Source organism: Lissotriton vulgaris, chromosome 3_1 (genome assembly GCF_964263255.1).
Source record: "Lissotriton vulgaris chromosome 3_1, aLisVul1.2, whole genome shotgun sequence".
Lineage (NCBI taxonomy): Eukaryota > Metazoa > Chordata > Amphibia > Caudata > Salamandridae > Lissotriton > Lissotriton vulgaris.
In genome coordinates, this window is record NC_141689.1 from 1,155,705,126 (window position 1) to 1,155,722,764 (window position 17,639).

A 17,639-nucleotide genomic window follows, 5' to 3' on the forward strand; every position below is an offset into this window, starting at 1 on the left:
GGTTTGGCTGTTGTATTAGAGCCTGCTAACTCTTTTACAAGGTTAAAAAGAGTTTTGGATTTATTTGTAGCTTCAGAGATAGATTTGGCTACGTAGTTGGCTCTAGCCGTGTTACAGGCTCTATGATAAAGCTTGAGCTCGTTTCTATAGTTCGAGCTGGCAACCGGGGAGTAATCTTTCCTCCAGATGCGTTCCAAGCGTTTGCATTTGGATTTAGTGACCTTCAGTTGTTCATTATACCATAAAGCTGGTGAGTTGTGAGGGGTGGATTTTTTGTGAGCCAGGGGAAGGCAGATGTCTAGGGCACTTAGGGGCCATTTGTTAGTCTTGGAGGCTACGACCTCTATGTCTTCGGTGTCAAATATTTCGTCCAGAGGGGTAGAGATTAGGACGGACGCAAGGTGGTTTATGTCCAATTTCTTCCAAATTCTTGCGAAGGACTTGTTTGTCCCGCACGGAGGGTTAGAAGTCGTATGATCGTCCACATTAAATTTTATTAAGAAGTGGTCTGACCAGTCTAAGGGTAGAGCAGGCTGGCAGTGCAGCAGGGGAAGGCTGGAAAAAATAGGGTCCAGGAGGTGGCCCCCTTTGTGTGTTGAGCCCGAGTTCCTTAAGGTAAGGTTCATGGCGGCCAGGTCATGAACTAAATTGTTTCCTGGTTTGTTTGTTGGGTCGTCAAAGTGAATATTCAGGTCGCCAATGATAGATAGGTTGTTAAAGTTTACCCTTACTGATGCGGTCCAGTCCACTAGTTGGGTGGCCCAAGGTTGTATAGGGCCAGGTGGACGGTAAATCAGGAGACCCGTGAGGGTGAAATTCGGTTGGAGTTGGAGTTTAAAAAGAGCCATCTCACAAGTGGTTAAGGGAATGGGTTCCAAAGTACATTGCATTGAAAAAGCTTTATTCGACTTTAAAACACATAAAATCATAAAAGCAACATATTCATTACAATCACAGTATAGATTAAAATGCATACATTTTAGCATAGAGTTAAGCTTTTCCGTTTCTTTAAAATACTTTTGAAAAAACCCAGCATGACAGCTACACAAATCACATCAATCAATGATAACCGGAATAGCAAAGCTGGACGGCATTGCCTCCAAGTACCATATTTTGTTAAAAATGGGTCGATCCATCTGGACCTTTCGAATATATAAAATTTACAGAAGCATATAGCATGTAACGTGGATTGGGTAGATACATTGTCACATGGGCATTTACACAGATTTCTTCCCCAGTCATTTACTTTCGGGAAAGAAATTAAACGAAAAAATATATCGAACCTAAATCTTGTCAGCAGATATTGGTCAAATGCCTCCAAGCACCATATTAAATAGGGCTGAATGCTATATGTGACTACGATGAGTTGGTGCTGCATTACTAGCTTTTTATTAATTTCCACACCTAGTCTCAGGGATTCAACATGGTACCAGCCCAGCTGCTTCAGAGCTTTCCTAGAGATCTTAAGTAATGAATCAGGTTGTTGGTAGAACTCTGGTCTTCCTAGATCCCTGATAAATTTAAAAATATACATCAGCCAGGGTATCTTGTTGGCCTTATCCAAGCTCATACAGTCTTTAATAATATCTCTATTTAGCGCGAGCTCGGGGGTAGTCCAGATTCGATGCCAGAGCAAAACAGGTTGCATACTGATCAGGTCAATAATATATTGAATCCCCAACTCAGCGTGACTATTGAATACTGGGGAGCTTGCAGGGGTGGCCAAGATGAATCTTAAAAACGCATTCTCAACCTTTTGTATATGACTGCACTTTTCGATTCCCCAGATACCTGCTCCATATATTGCTGTGCTAATGCACTTGGCCTGGTAGATTTTAAGCAAAATTTCTGGAGGTCTTTTTCCCATTTTTTTCGCGAATGACATAAGTGCCGCAGTAGCTCTCTTAAACATCAGGGTCCTATTTCTGATGGCTAACCCCCAAGACCCAGTTTCTTCAAGTACAATGCCCAGGTAGGAAAAGGATTTAGTAGTTGCTTTTTTTTCCCTTCCCGGCGAACGGACGACAAACTTTATTCTCAGATCTACCACACGTCATTACAAATGTTTTTGACACATTAAGTTTTAGACCCCTACCATTCATAAAATCTAAATAAGTGTCCAAAGCCACTTGTAATCCTACTTGGGTCCGTGACATAATCACGGCGTCGTCTGCATATAAGAGGGACGCAAGTTGTTGGTGGTTTGCCCAGGGAGAGTCGCGTACTTTAGCCACTAATTCCTTTTCTAAATCATTGGTGTACAGGTTGAAAAGAAATGGGGCTAGTACGTACCCTTGCCTCACTCCCCTCTTTACAAGGAAGGGCTTGGTACATTCTCCTTTTGTGCCGAACCTCACTTTAGCCCTGGCTCCGGCATAAAGTTGTCTTAAAAAGGAAATTAACGTTTCCTCCACCTTCAAATCCCTCAGGATCTCCCATAAGCGGTCATGTATGACGCAATCAAACGCCGCGCTTAAGTCAACGAACACGGCGTAAAGCTTGCCCTCCTTGGCTTGGGTATATTTTCCTATGAGCATAGTGAAATTTAAAACCTGTTCTACGGTACCACGGCCCTCCCTAAAACCGTATTGTACAGGGGATAAGATTTTTTCGTCATCCGCCCATTGTTGTAGACGATTTAAAACTACCCTCCCGATAACTTTCATAAAAGAATCCAGGAGGGATATTGGGCGATAGCAGGCGGGATTTTCCCGGTCATCTTTTTTGAATATGGGAATGTTTATAGATTCTGCCCAGGTTTCAATAAAACCCAGATCACAACTCGCATCAAAGACTCGCTTAAGTAACGGTGACCATAACTCGGGCTGATGTTTAAATAAATCAATAGGGATACAATCAGCACCTGGTGCTTTATTGCCCCTGCTCTGGGCTATTTCAACCTGTATTTCAGTTACGGATACCTGTAGATTAATTGATGCGAAACCGACCTTGCCATGTCCTGATGAATCTTCCCCTGTAATAGCCAGTTTATGCACTCCTCCCGGATTATAGACCTCTGCAAAAAAGTCTATCCAGGCATCTTCTGCTATTGCCACTTCCAATTTTGCATTATCAGCTTGATTAAAAAACAGGGCCTTCACTGCCGTCCAAAAGGCACAGCTATCCCTTTTCAAAGAAGCCTCATGTAGGTTTACCCTCGCTTCGTTTTTGATAGTACGTTTCCGGGCTTTTCTTGCCATATTATATTTACGCCTACACTGGGTTATTTCTGCCTGGTTTCTTGGGTTTTTACTCAATGCTCTCTTAAGTTGTACATGAGTTTTCGAGCATGTTGAGTCAAACCACCCATTTTTTGGGGATTTCCTATTTGCCGCTGGGCGTATAAGGTTCGCTTGAATAATTCTAGTAATATCAGAAAAACAATCCAAAACCTCTGTATGTACAACCTCATCCTCAAGACATCTAGTGATGGGTACAAGTGCTTGTTTAATTATTTTACTATTAATTACTTCTGGATTGGTCATTGACCACTTAAGGGCATATCCGTTCTGTCTATTTAAAACACAATTATTTGTCCAGGCCAATCTTTCAATCATGGAGCAATCTCTATTTACAGGAAGATGTAATCCAAAACAAAGAGGAAGGTGGTCGCTCAGGCCTATAATGTGAGTATCGAAGTCGATTAAACAATTCGAGTGCGAATTGGTAATAGTTACAAAGTCTATCAGAGTACTATGCCCTCTTCCCACATAGGTGGGGCTAAATTCTACCGGTGGGCTACATAGCAAATTGACAAAACCCAGATCGTATGACGCCATCAAGTCGTTAAAGGCGTCGCCTCCATTATTGTGCTGAAAATGGGGTTGGTTATCCGACGTATACATTTCATGGTCCCCACATCCACTTAAATACTGTTTACATAGATGATGGTTCAAATCACCTCCCCAAATCAGGATAGAGTCCCCAGCTGTATTGTCCATCAGCGTTCTGATTTCCTTATTAAGGGAGTATATCATGTTATTTACCAACCCTTTTTCCATATTGTTATACATGTTGGTGATAATTACTTCAACCTTGTCGGTCACCTGTATATCCACAATTTGAAACTCACTAGATGAGCCCACTAATTTCAAAGAGGATACCTTTAATAGGTTTGAAACATAAACAGTCAATCCTCCTTTACACCTCCCATGTCTAGAAGGGCTTGCTGGTACAAAGAATGTTTTGAAGCCGTTGATGTGAATTGCTTCACGCGACCAGGTCTCCTGTAGGCAGAGAATGTCTATATCTTTAATAAAATCCAACCAATTAGGATTGTTTATCTTTGAAAGAAGACCAGCAATGTTCCAAAAGGCGACCCTAGTTCCTTTCTGCGGGGATTCTTCAGGTAGATCTTTGGGCATATTTTCTGAAGTGCAGACAACCTCGCTATGTGCCGTTAGGAGTTCAGTCTTTATCAAAATAGGAGCCTCAAAGTGCTCCTTCATGGGTTTTTACTTATATGGTCCGCACACACTCTGTTCCCCATCTTGTACTACCACTGTTTCTAAATCCGTACATGAATCCTCCCTGTCTGCAATGGTTCGTCGTCAGTCGACTTCCTCTAGCCCCATCAAGGCCGAGTAGCGGTTTACCCCTTCAAAACTGGGGGGTTGTCCATTCGGACCTCTGCGTTGTTGATGTGAAAAGAATTTAGGATATTCCCATCCCTGTCTAGTTGGTCTTTGCACGTATCTATTATAACTCTGTTTGTTTCCTCTGCTGGGATTGGATCTATTCAGCTCTCTATAAAAATATTCTAGTGGGTGAATCTCGATAGACCTTTTTTGTAGCTTAGCATAAAACAACACCTCACTCAATATACGTTTGACAGGGTCAGGTCTTTTAAAATTCAGGACAATACAGTCCCCTACTTTATTCTTTTTTGTTCTCCCTATCCAAGATACTCTACGGACCATAATTATGTCTTGCCAGATATTATTTCCCTCCGATGTATTATTAGTGATCCAATGAACTACCTTGTTTTTTAGTTGGACAAAATTTTCCCTTGAGCCCTCATTCAAAGCAGGGACGTTCGCTAGCACCAGTACCAGAGGTGCTGATTCTGGCAGAAGATTTATTACTGGTAGGGACGCCGTACTTCTTAAGTTTAATTCAGTGGTTTCCTTCCCCCTATCCTTGTTCTTATCTGAATCTGGTGTTTGTGTTGTGAGTAAGTTATGTTCTTGAGGTATGCTCACTGGTGGGGGCAGACTTTGAGCAGTGTTTCTTTTGCAACCTGAGTGTGTCTTGTTTATAGAAAGTGAAGTAGACGCTTTAGGGTGTGGGTTAATACTAGGCGTGTTCCCCTTTGCAGAAACAGACTTGGGTAGTGTTAATGTATCAAGTCTGCTTGTATTATCATTAACGAGCTCACTAAGGGCATCAATCTTACTATCAATAATTTTGAGCCTCTCAATCAAGGGTAGAGTAAACGAACGTAATAGATGTGTCAGGTTTTGGAAGGATAACACTAGTTCTTCCCCCTCCTTGAGTTCTGTAGTTATATTTGCCTTCTGTTTAGTATTGGCGCTAGCGACAGGGGGGATTGTGGTGGATTTTTTCAATTTTTTAGATGTATTACCAGGTTTCTTTAGCATAATAGTACTCGGACAGCTGGAAGTTCTAGAAACCTTGGGGTTTCTGCCAACATGTCGTCCCCCACTCCTCTTCCTTTTCCCTTTTAGCTTCGAGCATGGTGGAACATTTTCCAATACCAGTGGTATATCTGGTGGCTGAAGGCTTTTCCTTGGTTCAATAGGATAAAATCCCTCTGACGAAGCAGTGCTACTAGAAGAGATATTCAGGGGAGGTGCAACTTCGCCCCCAGGGAGGTAATCAAATTGTAAGTCCAGTTTTTCTAGGTCAATCGGGCTACACGAAAGTAGGGTAGTTGGTGCAGTGTTGGCTGGTGAGACTGCGTTTATCAGACCACCTATAGAGGAGCCTTTAGCACTCAGAAGTTCAATAGACAGACGTTTTTCTGTCAAAGCAATTTCTCTGCCCAAGACTCCGGCTGCTCTGGTAAAAAAGTCATCTAGAGTCCCAGTAGGTTTGCCCCCTGCGGGAGCAGGTGTTAGACAACACCGACCCTCCATGGCCGCAGAGGATATCAGATGGTATCAGAAGCAGGATGAATAGAACACAAAACGCTTACCCGGGGAAGTAGCAGTTAGAGGGCTGGCCCAGCCCAGCCTTGGTCGGCCCTGGACGGCCCGCCCTTAGCCCAGGCTTTGCCCGGCATCCCGCGAGACGGGGCTGTCCCAGTAGTTATGCGCCTCCTAGCGCGTTGATTGGGCATGCGCGGCAGCAGGCCGCCCGGGTTGCTGGGAAATGTAGTCCCGCACGCCACTCAGCGGCCGCACCGTAGGTCTTGAAGGTGCGGCGGCGGGCGGCGGGAATATTGCGGCGGAAATGCAACGGGTTTCTGCTCCTGTGACTCTTGTTAGGACCTGGCACAATCCTCATACACTGTGTCCTTCGGCGAGTTCCCCCGCTCAACAGGGGCTGTCCCAGTAGTTATGCGCCTCCTAGCACGTTGATTGGGCATGCGCGGCAGCAGGCCGCCCGGGATGCTGGGAAATGTAGTCCCGCACGCCACTCAGCGGCCGCACCATAGGTCTTGAAGGTGCGGTGGTGGGCGGCGGGAATATTGCGGCGGAAATGCAACAGGTTTCTGCTCCTGTGACTCTTGTTAGGACCTGGCACAATCCTCATACACTGTGTCCTTCGGCAAGTTCCACCAAGTACATTGCAGCGTTTTTTTGAATATGACTGCTATCCCACCTCCAATACCGGTGGTTCGGTCATTACGGATGATGGCATAGTTTGAAGGTAGGGCTTCAGTGATGTCTGGGCCAGAGCTAGCATGTAGCCATGTCTCAGTGAGAAAAAGGGCATCTAGTGTGTTGTCGGACAGGAGGTCAAATATGTCTCTTTTATGTTTGCTGAGTGACCTGCAGTTCAGGCTACCAAGAAGCCATGTGAGTGCCGACTTACGGCCATTGGATCCGGGCCGACAGAGCTGCGGGACTTCAAGTTGAAAGTTGCATGCAGGGCATGCGATAGGGTTGTCCCTGTCGTTGGGTAAAATTGCACAGTTGTGTTTGGCAGGGGGTCGCAAGGCAAGTAGCAGCTCGGGCTTGTACGAGTGAACAATATTGGAGTTTCCTACAGGGGTTACGGGCCCTGGGCCCGGCCTGGCACGGACGGGCGCAGACTGGCTTGCCTTTGGCGCGCCCGCTGCGCGTCCGGAAGATGCACATGATTTATAGGGTAGTAAGGGGCGTGGCCTCCGGGCTCGCCGGAATGGCGGCAAGAAGTGAGTTAGATTCTGGTGCCGCGGCAGCGCTAAATCCGCTGCGCGGGCTGATCAGGAGAGAGTGGGTGAGTTTAAAAACAATATTAAACAAGTGACATTCAATTTTTAAAAATACAGGTCATGCTTTCGGCTTCCGCCTCAGGAGGTCAGTGCTTCTGAAGGAGGCGCTTGCAATCAGCGTCTACTTATAGGACTCGGCGGGGGGCGTGGCCTCAAAAAAGGGGCGTGGCCTCCGGGCTCGCCGGAATGGCGGCAAGAAGTGGGTTAGATTCTGGTGCCGCGGCAGCGCTAAATCCGCTGCGCGGGCTGATCAAGAGAGAGTGGGTGAGTTTAAAAACAATATTAAACAAGTGACATTCAATTTTTAAAAATACAGGTCGCGCTCCCAGCTTCCGCCTCAGGAGGTCAGTGCTTCTGAAGGAGGCGCTTGCAATCAGCGTCTACTAATAGGACTCGGCGGGGGGGGGCGTGGCCTCAGAAAAGGGGCGTGGCCTCCGGGCTCGCCGGAATGGCGGCAAGAAGTGGGCCATTGAGCCCCATAGGTCCTGAAGGTCAGCTATAATGGAGCAAAGGGTAGGCTTTGCATTCCGCTGCAACTCGTTCGCCTCCCCTCCGCTGTCGACCCCCGCGGCACCGCTGTTGTGGAGGACATTTTCACTGGTACTTGTCCAGACTCCGTTTTTGCATGAACTTCTGGTTGCTACCTCTCACCATGTCCAGAGCTGACTCCTGTTTTCGCCACCGGGTCATCACGGTACCGGGGCAAGACCACCCATACAGCACCGGGAGGCCTCATCCATAGGTCCGGCCTCAATGGACACCTCCGAAACTCAGTACAACTGCCAGGCAAGGCTCAAGGTTTTCCAAGGAGCAAGGTACTACTTCGATTGGATGTGGATTCTGTGGTTCTCCCCGCAACAATGAAAATTGTTGTATATTTTCAGTGGGCCACATGATCGGTCAGAAATCCCTGGGGCCAACACTGGCCCGAAGCAGTGGGCGCTCGCACTGCCCCTGATGGGTATCATTCACTTTAGGAGCCTGAAATACCACGGCAAACTCCACAGTTCCAGTCCTGAACAAACTGCAGTTGAGGGGGAGGGGAGAAGGCCCAAGTCCCAAAGGCTACATCAAGCCCCTCTCACCTAGGGGTCCAACCCAAGACCTCTGCATATTCTTTAGCTTTGACACCCTGCAACTACAGTCGCAGAGTCAGCCACACCCTCAGGCCCACTTCACAAGTCGACTCACTCACGTTTCAGACCGTGGTGGCAGACAAATCTTCCATCTGCTCCCAGGGAGCCCAGCAAGTAGAACGGCCGACCACGCTCCTTCCAGGGCCTCTCTCTGCTGCCCTGAGTCAGGCCTTTCTCATCAACCCTTGATCCACGGGCCGGTGGACAACTGGGGGCAACAGGCATCACAGCAGCAGTCTAATGGCTGGTAGGGGTGCTCTCCACAATGGTGCAGGGCTTTTTGCATCTACAACTTTAGGCGTCTGCCTCAAACCCCTCCCCCCCTTTCCAGGCTTCCAGGGAGTCACAGGCACACCAGCACCCCAGCTGCTCACAGGTCCATCAGGGTGTTGAGCGTATATTTGGGGATTATTACGGTATGGCCTCGGAGCTTCTATAGCTCGCTACCATCTTCCTTGGCAGCTAGCCATGTCCCCCATGTAGTGTCTTTTTGGTAAAGAAGTAGGATCACTTTATTGAAATAGCAGAATCTTTGTAATGTAGCAAATGTTGAACTCTGATTGCGGCTGTGTCATGAGCTTCTTCTAATTAGCCTGGGCCAAGAAAGAAGGTGTAATCACACTGTTCACTTCCTGCGACCTCAATTCCTGTGAATTGCAAGGTGGGATGGGGTCAAACAGTGGTTCACCTTATGGGACCCTGATTTTTAGGCCACTAGTTATTGTACTTTCTGTGTATTGCATGGTGGAATGAGATTGAAGGTCTAATGTGATTTGGCCCCTGGGAACATGGATTTGGATTTTGTAGCAACCACCTGTGTCACTTCTGGCTCAGGAATTCGGAGGGGGAAGGCTCATGGTGAGGTCACTTCTGGGGTGAGGTTTAAGAGTCAAGGTTCATGGCCAATGTCAGTAATGATTGGGTCTTCGGGCCAGTTCCCTTGGATGAGGTCATTTCTGGGGTTGTGACTGTCAGAAAGGGTCCATGAGTGACGTCACTTTCAGGTCAGGGACAATGGGTGACCTCTTCCAATTTAGGGTTGCATTGGTGATGTCTATTCTGGGGCTCATGTCAACCTGTCACAATATACAAATGATGCTCATTTTGGGTTTGACGCAAGGTAACTCTTTAAACTACTAGTATGTTTCCGCATGTCACTGTCTGTATTTTGAAAATGCCCAGGTAGATGTGAATTACATTGAAGTATGGAGTTTAATTTATTTAAAATGGAAACACGTTCTGACGGTTCTATGCCATACAAGTGTAAGTACCCGGATACTTCATAGATTTGGTGCAATACTTATTACTGAACATAAGTAAGCAATGGAGAGAGAGAATTTACAGTAAAATGGAAGAAAATGGAGCAAAGTATTTATTAAAAATTGAAAGAAAGAAAAAAGAACAGTAAATTAGACAGAGAAGAAAATAACAATTTTCGGACTAATAAATATTGTTCAACTTTTTCAACTATGAACGTGGGTCCTATGCTATATAATTGTGCGAGCCAATTAAATATTTTTATGAATTAATTTTGCACATTTCTGAGGGATTCGTCATTACTGGTGTTTCTTTCATAAAGGATCATCCAGTCGACCCTTTAGACAGTAGAATAAAAGCAAGGAAAATGTTGAGAGCATTGGATGACATTCATTAGCTTTCCTGCTAGTGTAATATTAATACTGTATTTCCACTTGTCTTTTGTTATGTTGTGGAATATTCAGTTACAAAGTGGATTCCACTTTAAAGAAGAAGGTCTTGACATGGTCAGGTCCATAATACTTTTTGTTTCAGAAACATAAATGTTACATGTAAATGGTTTGCACAATATCCCTCATGAAGCAGCCATTTTCTGCTGCTCAGCCTTGGCTCAACTGGCTTTCTGGCTGGCAGGATGTAAACATCTGACAATAGAACCTTATATATACTATACATTCTTACACACATTTCTCTCCCAACACAAAAACCTCTACTGTCAACAGTCTCTGCTGAATACTTACTGGCAATCCGTGGCACCTCGTTATGGGGCTCACAGTTACGCATGACTCGCATAAACATCTGCTCCACCTACTTAGACATTAGAAATTTCCCATGAAAACAAGAACATCAAAACAACACAACAATCAGTGCACAATGATCGGACTATTAGACAAAAAAATTCCCACAACATTAGATGAGAAAGTGCTAACCCCAAAAGCAATGTAAGAATGAGGGTCAAGATCAGCATCAATATTGTACCACAAGGAATAGATAATTCCTTTCCAAACTTCCAAGAACACTCCAAATAATCTCATCAATACAATCCATGCAGTAATCACGACAGAGCACATACATAGTCTGACTAAATAGTCGGCATAACTATTCACATGACCTATCAAAACTTAGGTTTGGTTTTACAACTCCAACACTAATCACTAAACAGCTATGTATGGTTTCCATTAACTGTGCATTAAAACTAACCTATACAAGTACATGTAATACTTTGATAATCTAAACATCCCACTCAAGAAACACTGGGTGTAACTCAAGCATGCAAAACATTGTTTTCCCTGCACACACAAAGCAAACTATTCCATGTGTGCATTCAAGGAAGTATATTATTAATCACACTACATGTAACATACATAATTGAAACTATATATTGGCACCCAATCTGAGGCATAAACGTCTCCCAGCAGATTGTTTGGTGCCTGAAAAACACAAATTCGTTCATTATTTCAGAAAAGACTTTGAATTTGCTAAGCCCAAAGAAATTGTACTTCTTACTGTATAAGCCTGAGTGCCTGTCTATGATGTCCATGAACCTATCATGACGCCTATAGGCATACACTATTTACTGAATACCGTACATATTTCATATATGAATCCCTAAAATGTATGGCAGCAGTTCTTAACCTTTTGACTTCTGTGGACCCCCACTGAATCATTATTCAATTCGGGGGAGCTCCACTGAGTTATTATTGGAATCTGGGCACCCCCGTCCAAAGCATCGTCTATAATTTGAACTTTGAAACAATACATAAAAAAATAATAATAATAATAATTTAAACCAAAACAAATGCTCAAATATTGAAATGTTTCTTAAATCCACAATCAACTATAAAAAAGTTTATACATTATCAATGTTGCTTCTTTATTTGCATATACTTTATTCATTTTAATGTATGAGTTTTAATATTATTTAATTTTTTAACAGGATGTCGACCCCTGAGTAGGGCTCGCGAACACATAGAGGTCCTCGGATCATACGTTAAGAACCACTGATGTAGGGTATTTGTGAAGCCAAAATGCAGAATACTTCATAGGGTATAAAGAGTTTGGGATGGAAACATATTTTTTTTATAAACTGGTTGAGAGAAAAAGGCGTGGTGCGTTATTTGTCATGTTTTATCTTTAAGAATTTGAGTAGAAAAAACATAAGAACAAGACTTTTTCAAATGAAATTTTTTTAATTGATTCTATGCTCCTTGATGTACATGAGAGATGATATGATGTACATGAGAAATGGATATTAAAGATGCGTCTTTGTTTTAAAGGCTGTTATTATTTTTGTTCATCTAGAAGTGGGAGTAGAGGTAGAAAGGTGTTTACAACACGATATAATTGAAAGAAAGTCTAAATAAACATTTTCAACAAAGTCATACACACTTCTGGCAGCAGCTGCAATTTTCATGACAGAATGCAGTATAGATCACTGACAAGGAGATGCTTTAAGTAACCAATTGGCTTACATTATTTACTTTTTGAAATAGAAATCAAAGTTTCACACACAATGTCACTAACAGACAATATCACTCACTAACATAAAGGCCCCTCTGAACTAAATGTCTTCTGATGATGAAAAATGGCTGCTGATGGAGCTCTTCAGAGAGCGTGGGTGTGATGTCATTTTCCCCACATTCTCTTGGCCAAGGCCTAAGGATGTGGTTGGGAATAATGTTCTCTCATGTGACCATAACTGAACTACTGAGACACTAAGAAAATCGCTCTGAGGTTATATATATATACCCAAGTTGAGTTGAACATTTTTGTTATAAATACATTCGTATTTAAATGAGATTTACGTATTTGTGTTGAGTAGCAGGTTTCTGGTCCATTATCCAAATGTGGTAAAATGTGGGATCCTGCATTCAGCCTAGGAATGTGCATTAGATTCAGTGAAAGGTGTAGAATGCCAAGGATGATGTCATGTTGTCATAATGCCAACATCAAATATTAGTCATGCATATTGAATGGCCTTAAAAGATTCAGTCATCCTTGTATCAGAGGCCCTCCATTCCTAAGTGCTTTTGAAATTGCCTTTAATGATCAGAATGGTGTAATTTATTGAACTAAGGTTTGCGTTAGAAATTATTTCTGGTAGGAGTTATGTTGTCTGCCTCCTCCATGGTGAAATGGTAGTGGCCTGCTGATTCCTCATTGATAACATTGCTTGTTTTCGCAGTTTCACTTGATAGGGCAATACAATGTATTTTGTTTTCTGAATGAATGAGAATTTCACTAGGGGTGTGTGAAATCCGTGTAGTTTGCTTTCGCATACTTATGTGAAATTTTGGTAAAGGTACTCAAAATGATGTGTAATTACGTGAAATACAAATCTAGCATTTAACGCTGTATTTTAGCAAAAAATGAGTCCTTTTTGGATGAGAAGATGCATTAAAAAGAGCATAAAGAGCACAAGGACTGCAAATGACAGCCAATCTATTTCTGGTCAGTCGCATTGTTCCAGTGCTCCTGTGCTATAATTTTGCCACAAAAGCAGCATAATTATGTAAATGCAGGCAGAATTTCGGGAATTTGACATAAGCCCAAAGCAACATTTCTGAAATGACGTATACTATGTCGGCGTAACTGAAATTTCACCTGACCCTTCTTTTAACATTATTAGCATTATGCGATATGGGACCACAATGGATTTTTGTCTACAAAGATGTTTGGATGATTTAGCTTAAAGCCCATTGGAGGAATTCCCATTGTGAGTAATGGGGTTGCAGATAGTTTATTGGTGGCTTGTAGGTTGGGTAGATTAGCAAGCTGTTTGTATGCATAGATGGAAGTGGAACGAGGTCCCCCATTTTCCTGTCTGGTGTTTCTGAATATGACTACTCCCAAGGTAAACAAAGGCAATGTGTGCAGGTCACCTTTCACTTAACGCTGCCTGTACTTGTATAGTTTTACCCTGTGGTGGTAGCAGTCGGCTACAGCTAACAGCCCATCTTTGGTCACTGCAAGGCCTGCAGGGCCTTCTAAATCTTGTGTCACCACCTTCGCAGTCAATGATGAGTCAGGGTTGAACATCACCACACAGTTTTGGCCTTCATCTGCCACAAAAAAGTTGTCATTGCGATCAATGCAGACCCCAGATGGATTTACAAAGCGAAATTCGTTGTTAACGCTTGGCCCAATTGTTTTCTTCAGGGTGTGCTCACTGTCTATGATCTTAAGGCAGCAGCCCGGCTGCTGTCCAAAGAGCTGCCCTTCTGTGACCAGTATTTCTTCCTGCTGTGAAAGGAAAGAGAGAGGGTGTTGATTAAAGCAGACCGAATATCATTATACAAGTTTTGTGCACACAGTCGCGGCTCGCACAGGTAAACATGGTGGGGGAGTGAGGCGGGGTGGGGTTGGGGATTTATGGAAGCCGACATGCGACGGCTTCCATTCACCACCCTACCGCGCTTACCTGTGCGAGTGGGACTGTTTGCAACTCTGTTTGTGTGGTAACAAAACCTAAGGTCCGCCAATGAGGAGAGGCAGGAGTCCCAACCCTCCTGGCACCTCTGAGGCTTCCCTCCCCAAGAGGTGCAGAAGGTAAGTGTTGCGGTTTTTTGATTGTTTGGTGCATATGTGTATATGAATCTATGTGTATTTGTCAGTGAGTTATGAATGGACGAGTGTGTGCGCGCATGTCTGCATGTGAATGCATGGGTGTAAGTGAGTGTGCATGTGTGTGTGTGTGTGTGTGTGCACCATTGCCCCCTCTAAGCTGTACTTACCGGCCGCCACTGGAAGCAAGGCATATTTTTTCCCAAGGATGATAACCAAAAAGAAACATTTAAAAAGTACTGTGACAGAGTGAGGCATTAGAAAGCATGCTAATACAAAGAGTGTGCATTATGCTCAACATTTGCTTACAAGTGCTTGCCCCCTGCAAACAGTTTGGAGTGTAGACTTCTGAAAACATTTTAAAAGATAAATAATGTATTAAAAAAAATAAAGGACGGATTAATGTATCCTTGGCCTTATAAATATTACTTGAGCACTCAAGTTTTCATACATAAGGCCTCGTTGCAGAATAGTTACAATATGTGGTGTCCACCATCAAGTAATTCCCTGTAAGACAGAGATTACATACAAAAGCCTTCTTCGCCCTAAAAGGCAGAGTAAAGGGCCAACCCATTATATCATTCAGTCACTGTTGATTTCGGGTGATAAACTCCATAAAACCGTCCCTAAATAAAAACATTTCGGAACAATTATGAAAAACGTTTTAACATAATTTTTAAAAAGTTAGATAATTGTAAAGTACGGATAAAAAGGAGCACATGTACTTTTTATCATGTTAGCTTGAATGTTGCACATAAAAAGGTTCGGAGTGAAATATTTTCTTAATGCAAGGAATCCAATAGTTTGGCTTGCAATGCAAGAGGTAAACACTCCTTTATTACTATAATTAAAGTAACCGTTTCTGCTGGAGTACAGAATAAAAATTGGGCTCAGAGTGATGAATGAATGAATAAACTCATAGAGGGCCGGATTTAGAGTATGGAGGGTGGGTTACTCTTCACAAACATGACGGATATTCTGTCCGCTGTGCTGTATCCAATGGCACTTGTAATAAGCCGTCCCATGGTTCTTATGGACACACAGCATCAAATTTGAAGCAACGACCTACTTCTAACGTAGGTCATTTGGTACTGTTGTGGTCTTTGTTAAATGGATGAACAAGTTGTGATTATCTCAATGGATAGAGGTGTATTCATCTAGATGAAGGAGGTAGCAATGTGTTTCGTTTTCCCTTGGCATGATAATGTTTAGTGCATGGCAAAAGTGGGTTTGGATCATAGTAAAGGGTATTCCATGTTCTATTTAAACATGCCACCACATGTAATCTGTTTCAAATGCTAAGCAGAAATTTTACTGTCAACGTCTCTCAGCTGTATGTTTACATCATCTGCCTAATCACGTGTACGTAAATCACTTAGGAGCCCCACTTGTGAACTGGGAGTGAGTGTTGCTGAGGATTGCAATGGATTAGATAACATAAAGTACATGGCACAGTAGGCCCCTCAAAAAGAAGGCAAGTCTGGACACTAATTGTTAGCAATCCTAGTGCCACGGTGCAGTCAGGGAAAGACAGTTCCTGCCATCTAATATTCTCTTGTGGACTCACATATAGTTATTATATGACTGGAGGTATTGCTAAATATGCTTGTAAATGTTGTGGCCAATCTGTATGACAGACCCATGAAGGAATAATGACCCTGGCCGCCAATCCTCCAAGCAGTGTTGAGAGGGCACTCCACTTGAGTGAAAGTGTGACACACGGTCAGTCTGGAGATGCAAAGTGAGGGTATGGCCAGACTCCTCATCACCAATAACAGACATGGCCAATTGGCACATGCCAAGGAAGAGGTACAGCCAGGCTCCCTTTGCTCAGTAACAGATGAGTATGGACTGCCACCCAAGTCATCCCCTTTTCAAGCCACACTCTAGCCTGTGCACCCAGCCCAGACCCCAGTAGCTTTTAATATGATGGTGGAGACATCTGAGAAAATCTGTAGTAGATGTGGCCCTGTTTCTCCATCAGATTGCCAGTGAGCTGTCTACTAGCCCATGGTCTCTGTCTCTGGAAAGGAGCCACAGCCATTATAGCTGTGGATGTGAGGTGAGCTTGAAGGCAGCAGACAACACTGCTAAAGCAGTGTAGGTTCCCTCAAAGAGTACTAAAGATAGAAATCCAAAAGGCTCAACAAAACACACACACCACCAGGATGTCTAAGTCTATGGAGCCAGATTCTGGAATGACTTCCCTTTTAACATCAAACTTGCCTCTCTTGAAATGCAATTCAGAAAGAGGCTCACAGCCAAACCTCCACAATCTTCCTACCATCCTAGATTGTATCCCTTCCCTTTATTCGTACCGCATTCTAAAGCTGTGTTTCCTTTATTTGTGAACATCTAATGGTCTGAGTTTGTATTATAAACATATTTACATATCCCTCTATCTTGGCTACGGATAATGATGCTATGCACTGCACTCTAATGCCCTCTGGAGCTAGGTTTGGGCTTTATAACTTACCCCAACCAAATAAATAAATAAAAGAAAGGGTTGGGGCACAATTACATGACTACTGGCAGGAGTACTTATACAGACACAGTAGAGAATCAATATATAGGAGGAGGGTACACATTTGTGGGTTAATAATTATTCTTTGACTTTCAGTTGCTATATTTAATGCTGGGTAAGTACCGTACCTTGTTGACTGCAATGTGTTCAGGCCTGTGCAGCTTGTCTATAACATTCATCTTCAAGATGGCATTCATTCTCCAGTCCACATCAAGTATGTGTATTTTACCCCCGTCGGTCCAATCAGTTACAGCAACATTGCTGGATTTCATTACTGCAATTCCATAAGAGTGCTTCCAATCTGCTTTTGGGGACTTCAGTAGGTGAATCATCAGCCCATCGCTGGAAAAGACCTTTATACCTTTGGAGCCATCAGTCACCAGTATCAGGCCGTCCTGAGTGCACCCCACATTCCCAAAGTCTTTCGCCGATTCACTGCAGTAGGAAAAGCCCTGCTTGTAGCGTCCATCTGGCGAGAAGATCTGAATCTGCTGATTTCCACTGTCCTTCACAGCCAGGTCTCCATGAGGAGTTGTGGTCACGCTGGATGGCCAGATGATCTTGCTGGGCTCTGAGTCAGATCCTCCCAGTTCCGTGACCATACTGTTATAATATATTCTTTGGACTCCAGATAGTTTCCATCTTTTATCAAAGTCATGCATGGCTTTCTACAGGGAACATAATCAATAAAACAAGTTATCACCTGGCCACATGTCCAAGCAAAATAGGTGCGGTTAAATGGGATTTCTAAGATTCTATAAATCAGTTCACCATTTGA

The 17,639-nt window shown here is 43.5% G+C and overlaps 1 protein-coding gene across 4 annotated transcripts in view; it reads right to left on the bottom strand.

Annotated features, from left to right (window-relative positions):
* The window catches only part of LOC147727604 (protein NipSnap homolog 3A-like), a 281,171-nt gene that overhangs the window by 211,616 nt on the left and 51,916 nt on the right, over window positions 1-17,639 (bottom strand). Inside the window, exons 2-3 of one of the 4 annotated variants that reach the window (XM_086961636.1) lie at window positions 16,990-17,529; window positions 11,622-14,013 (exon numbers count right to left, since the gene is read on the bottom strand). The exons of 1 other annotated variant lie outside the window; for it this stretch is intronic. In XM_086961636.1, coding sequence (XP_086817762.1) covers window positions 13,663-14,013; window positions 16,990-17,523 — 885 coding nt within the window. In that variant the 5' untranslated portion in view covers window positions 17,524-17,529 and the 3' untranslated portion in view covers window positions 11,622-13,662. Of the gene's footprint in view, window positions 1-11,621; window positions 14,017-16,989; window positions 17,530-17,639 lie in introns of those variants that run through there. 2 more of the 4 variants (XM_086961635.1, XM_086961638.1) reach the window with 2 other exon arrangements.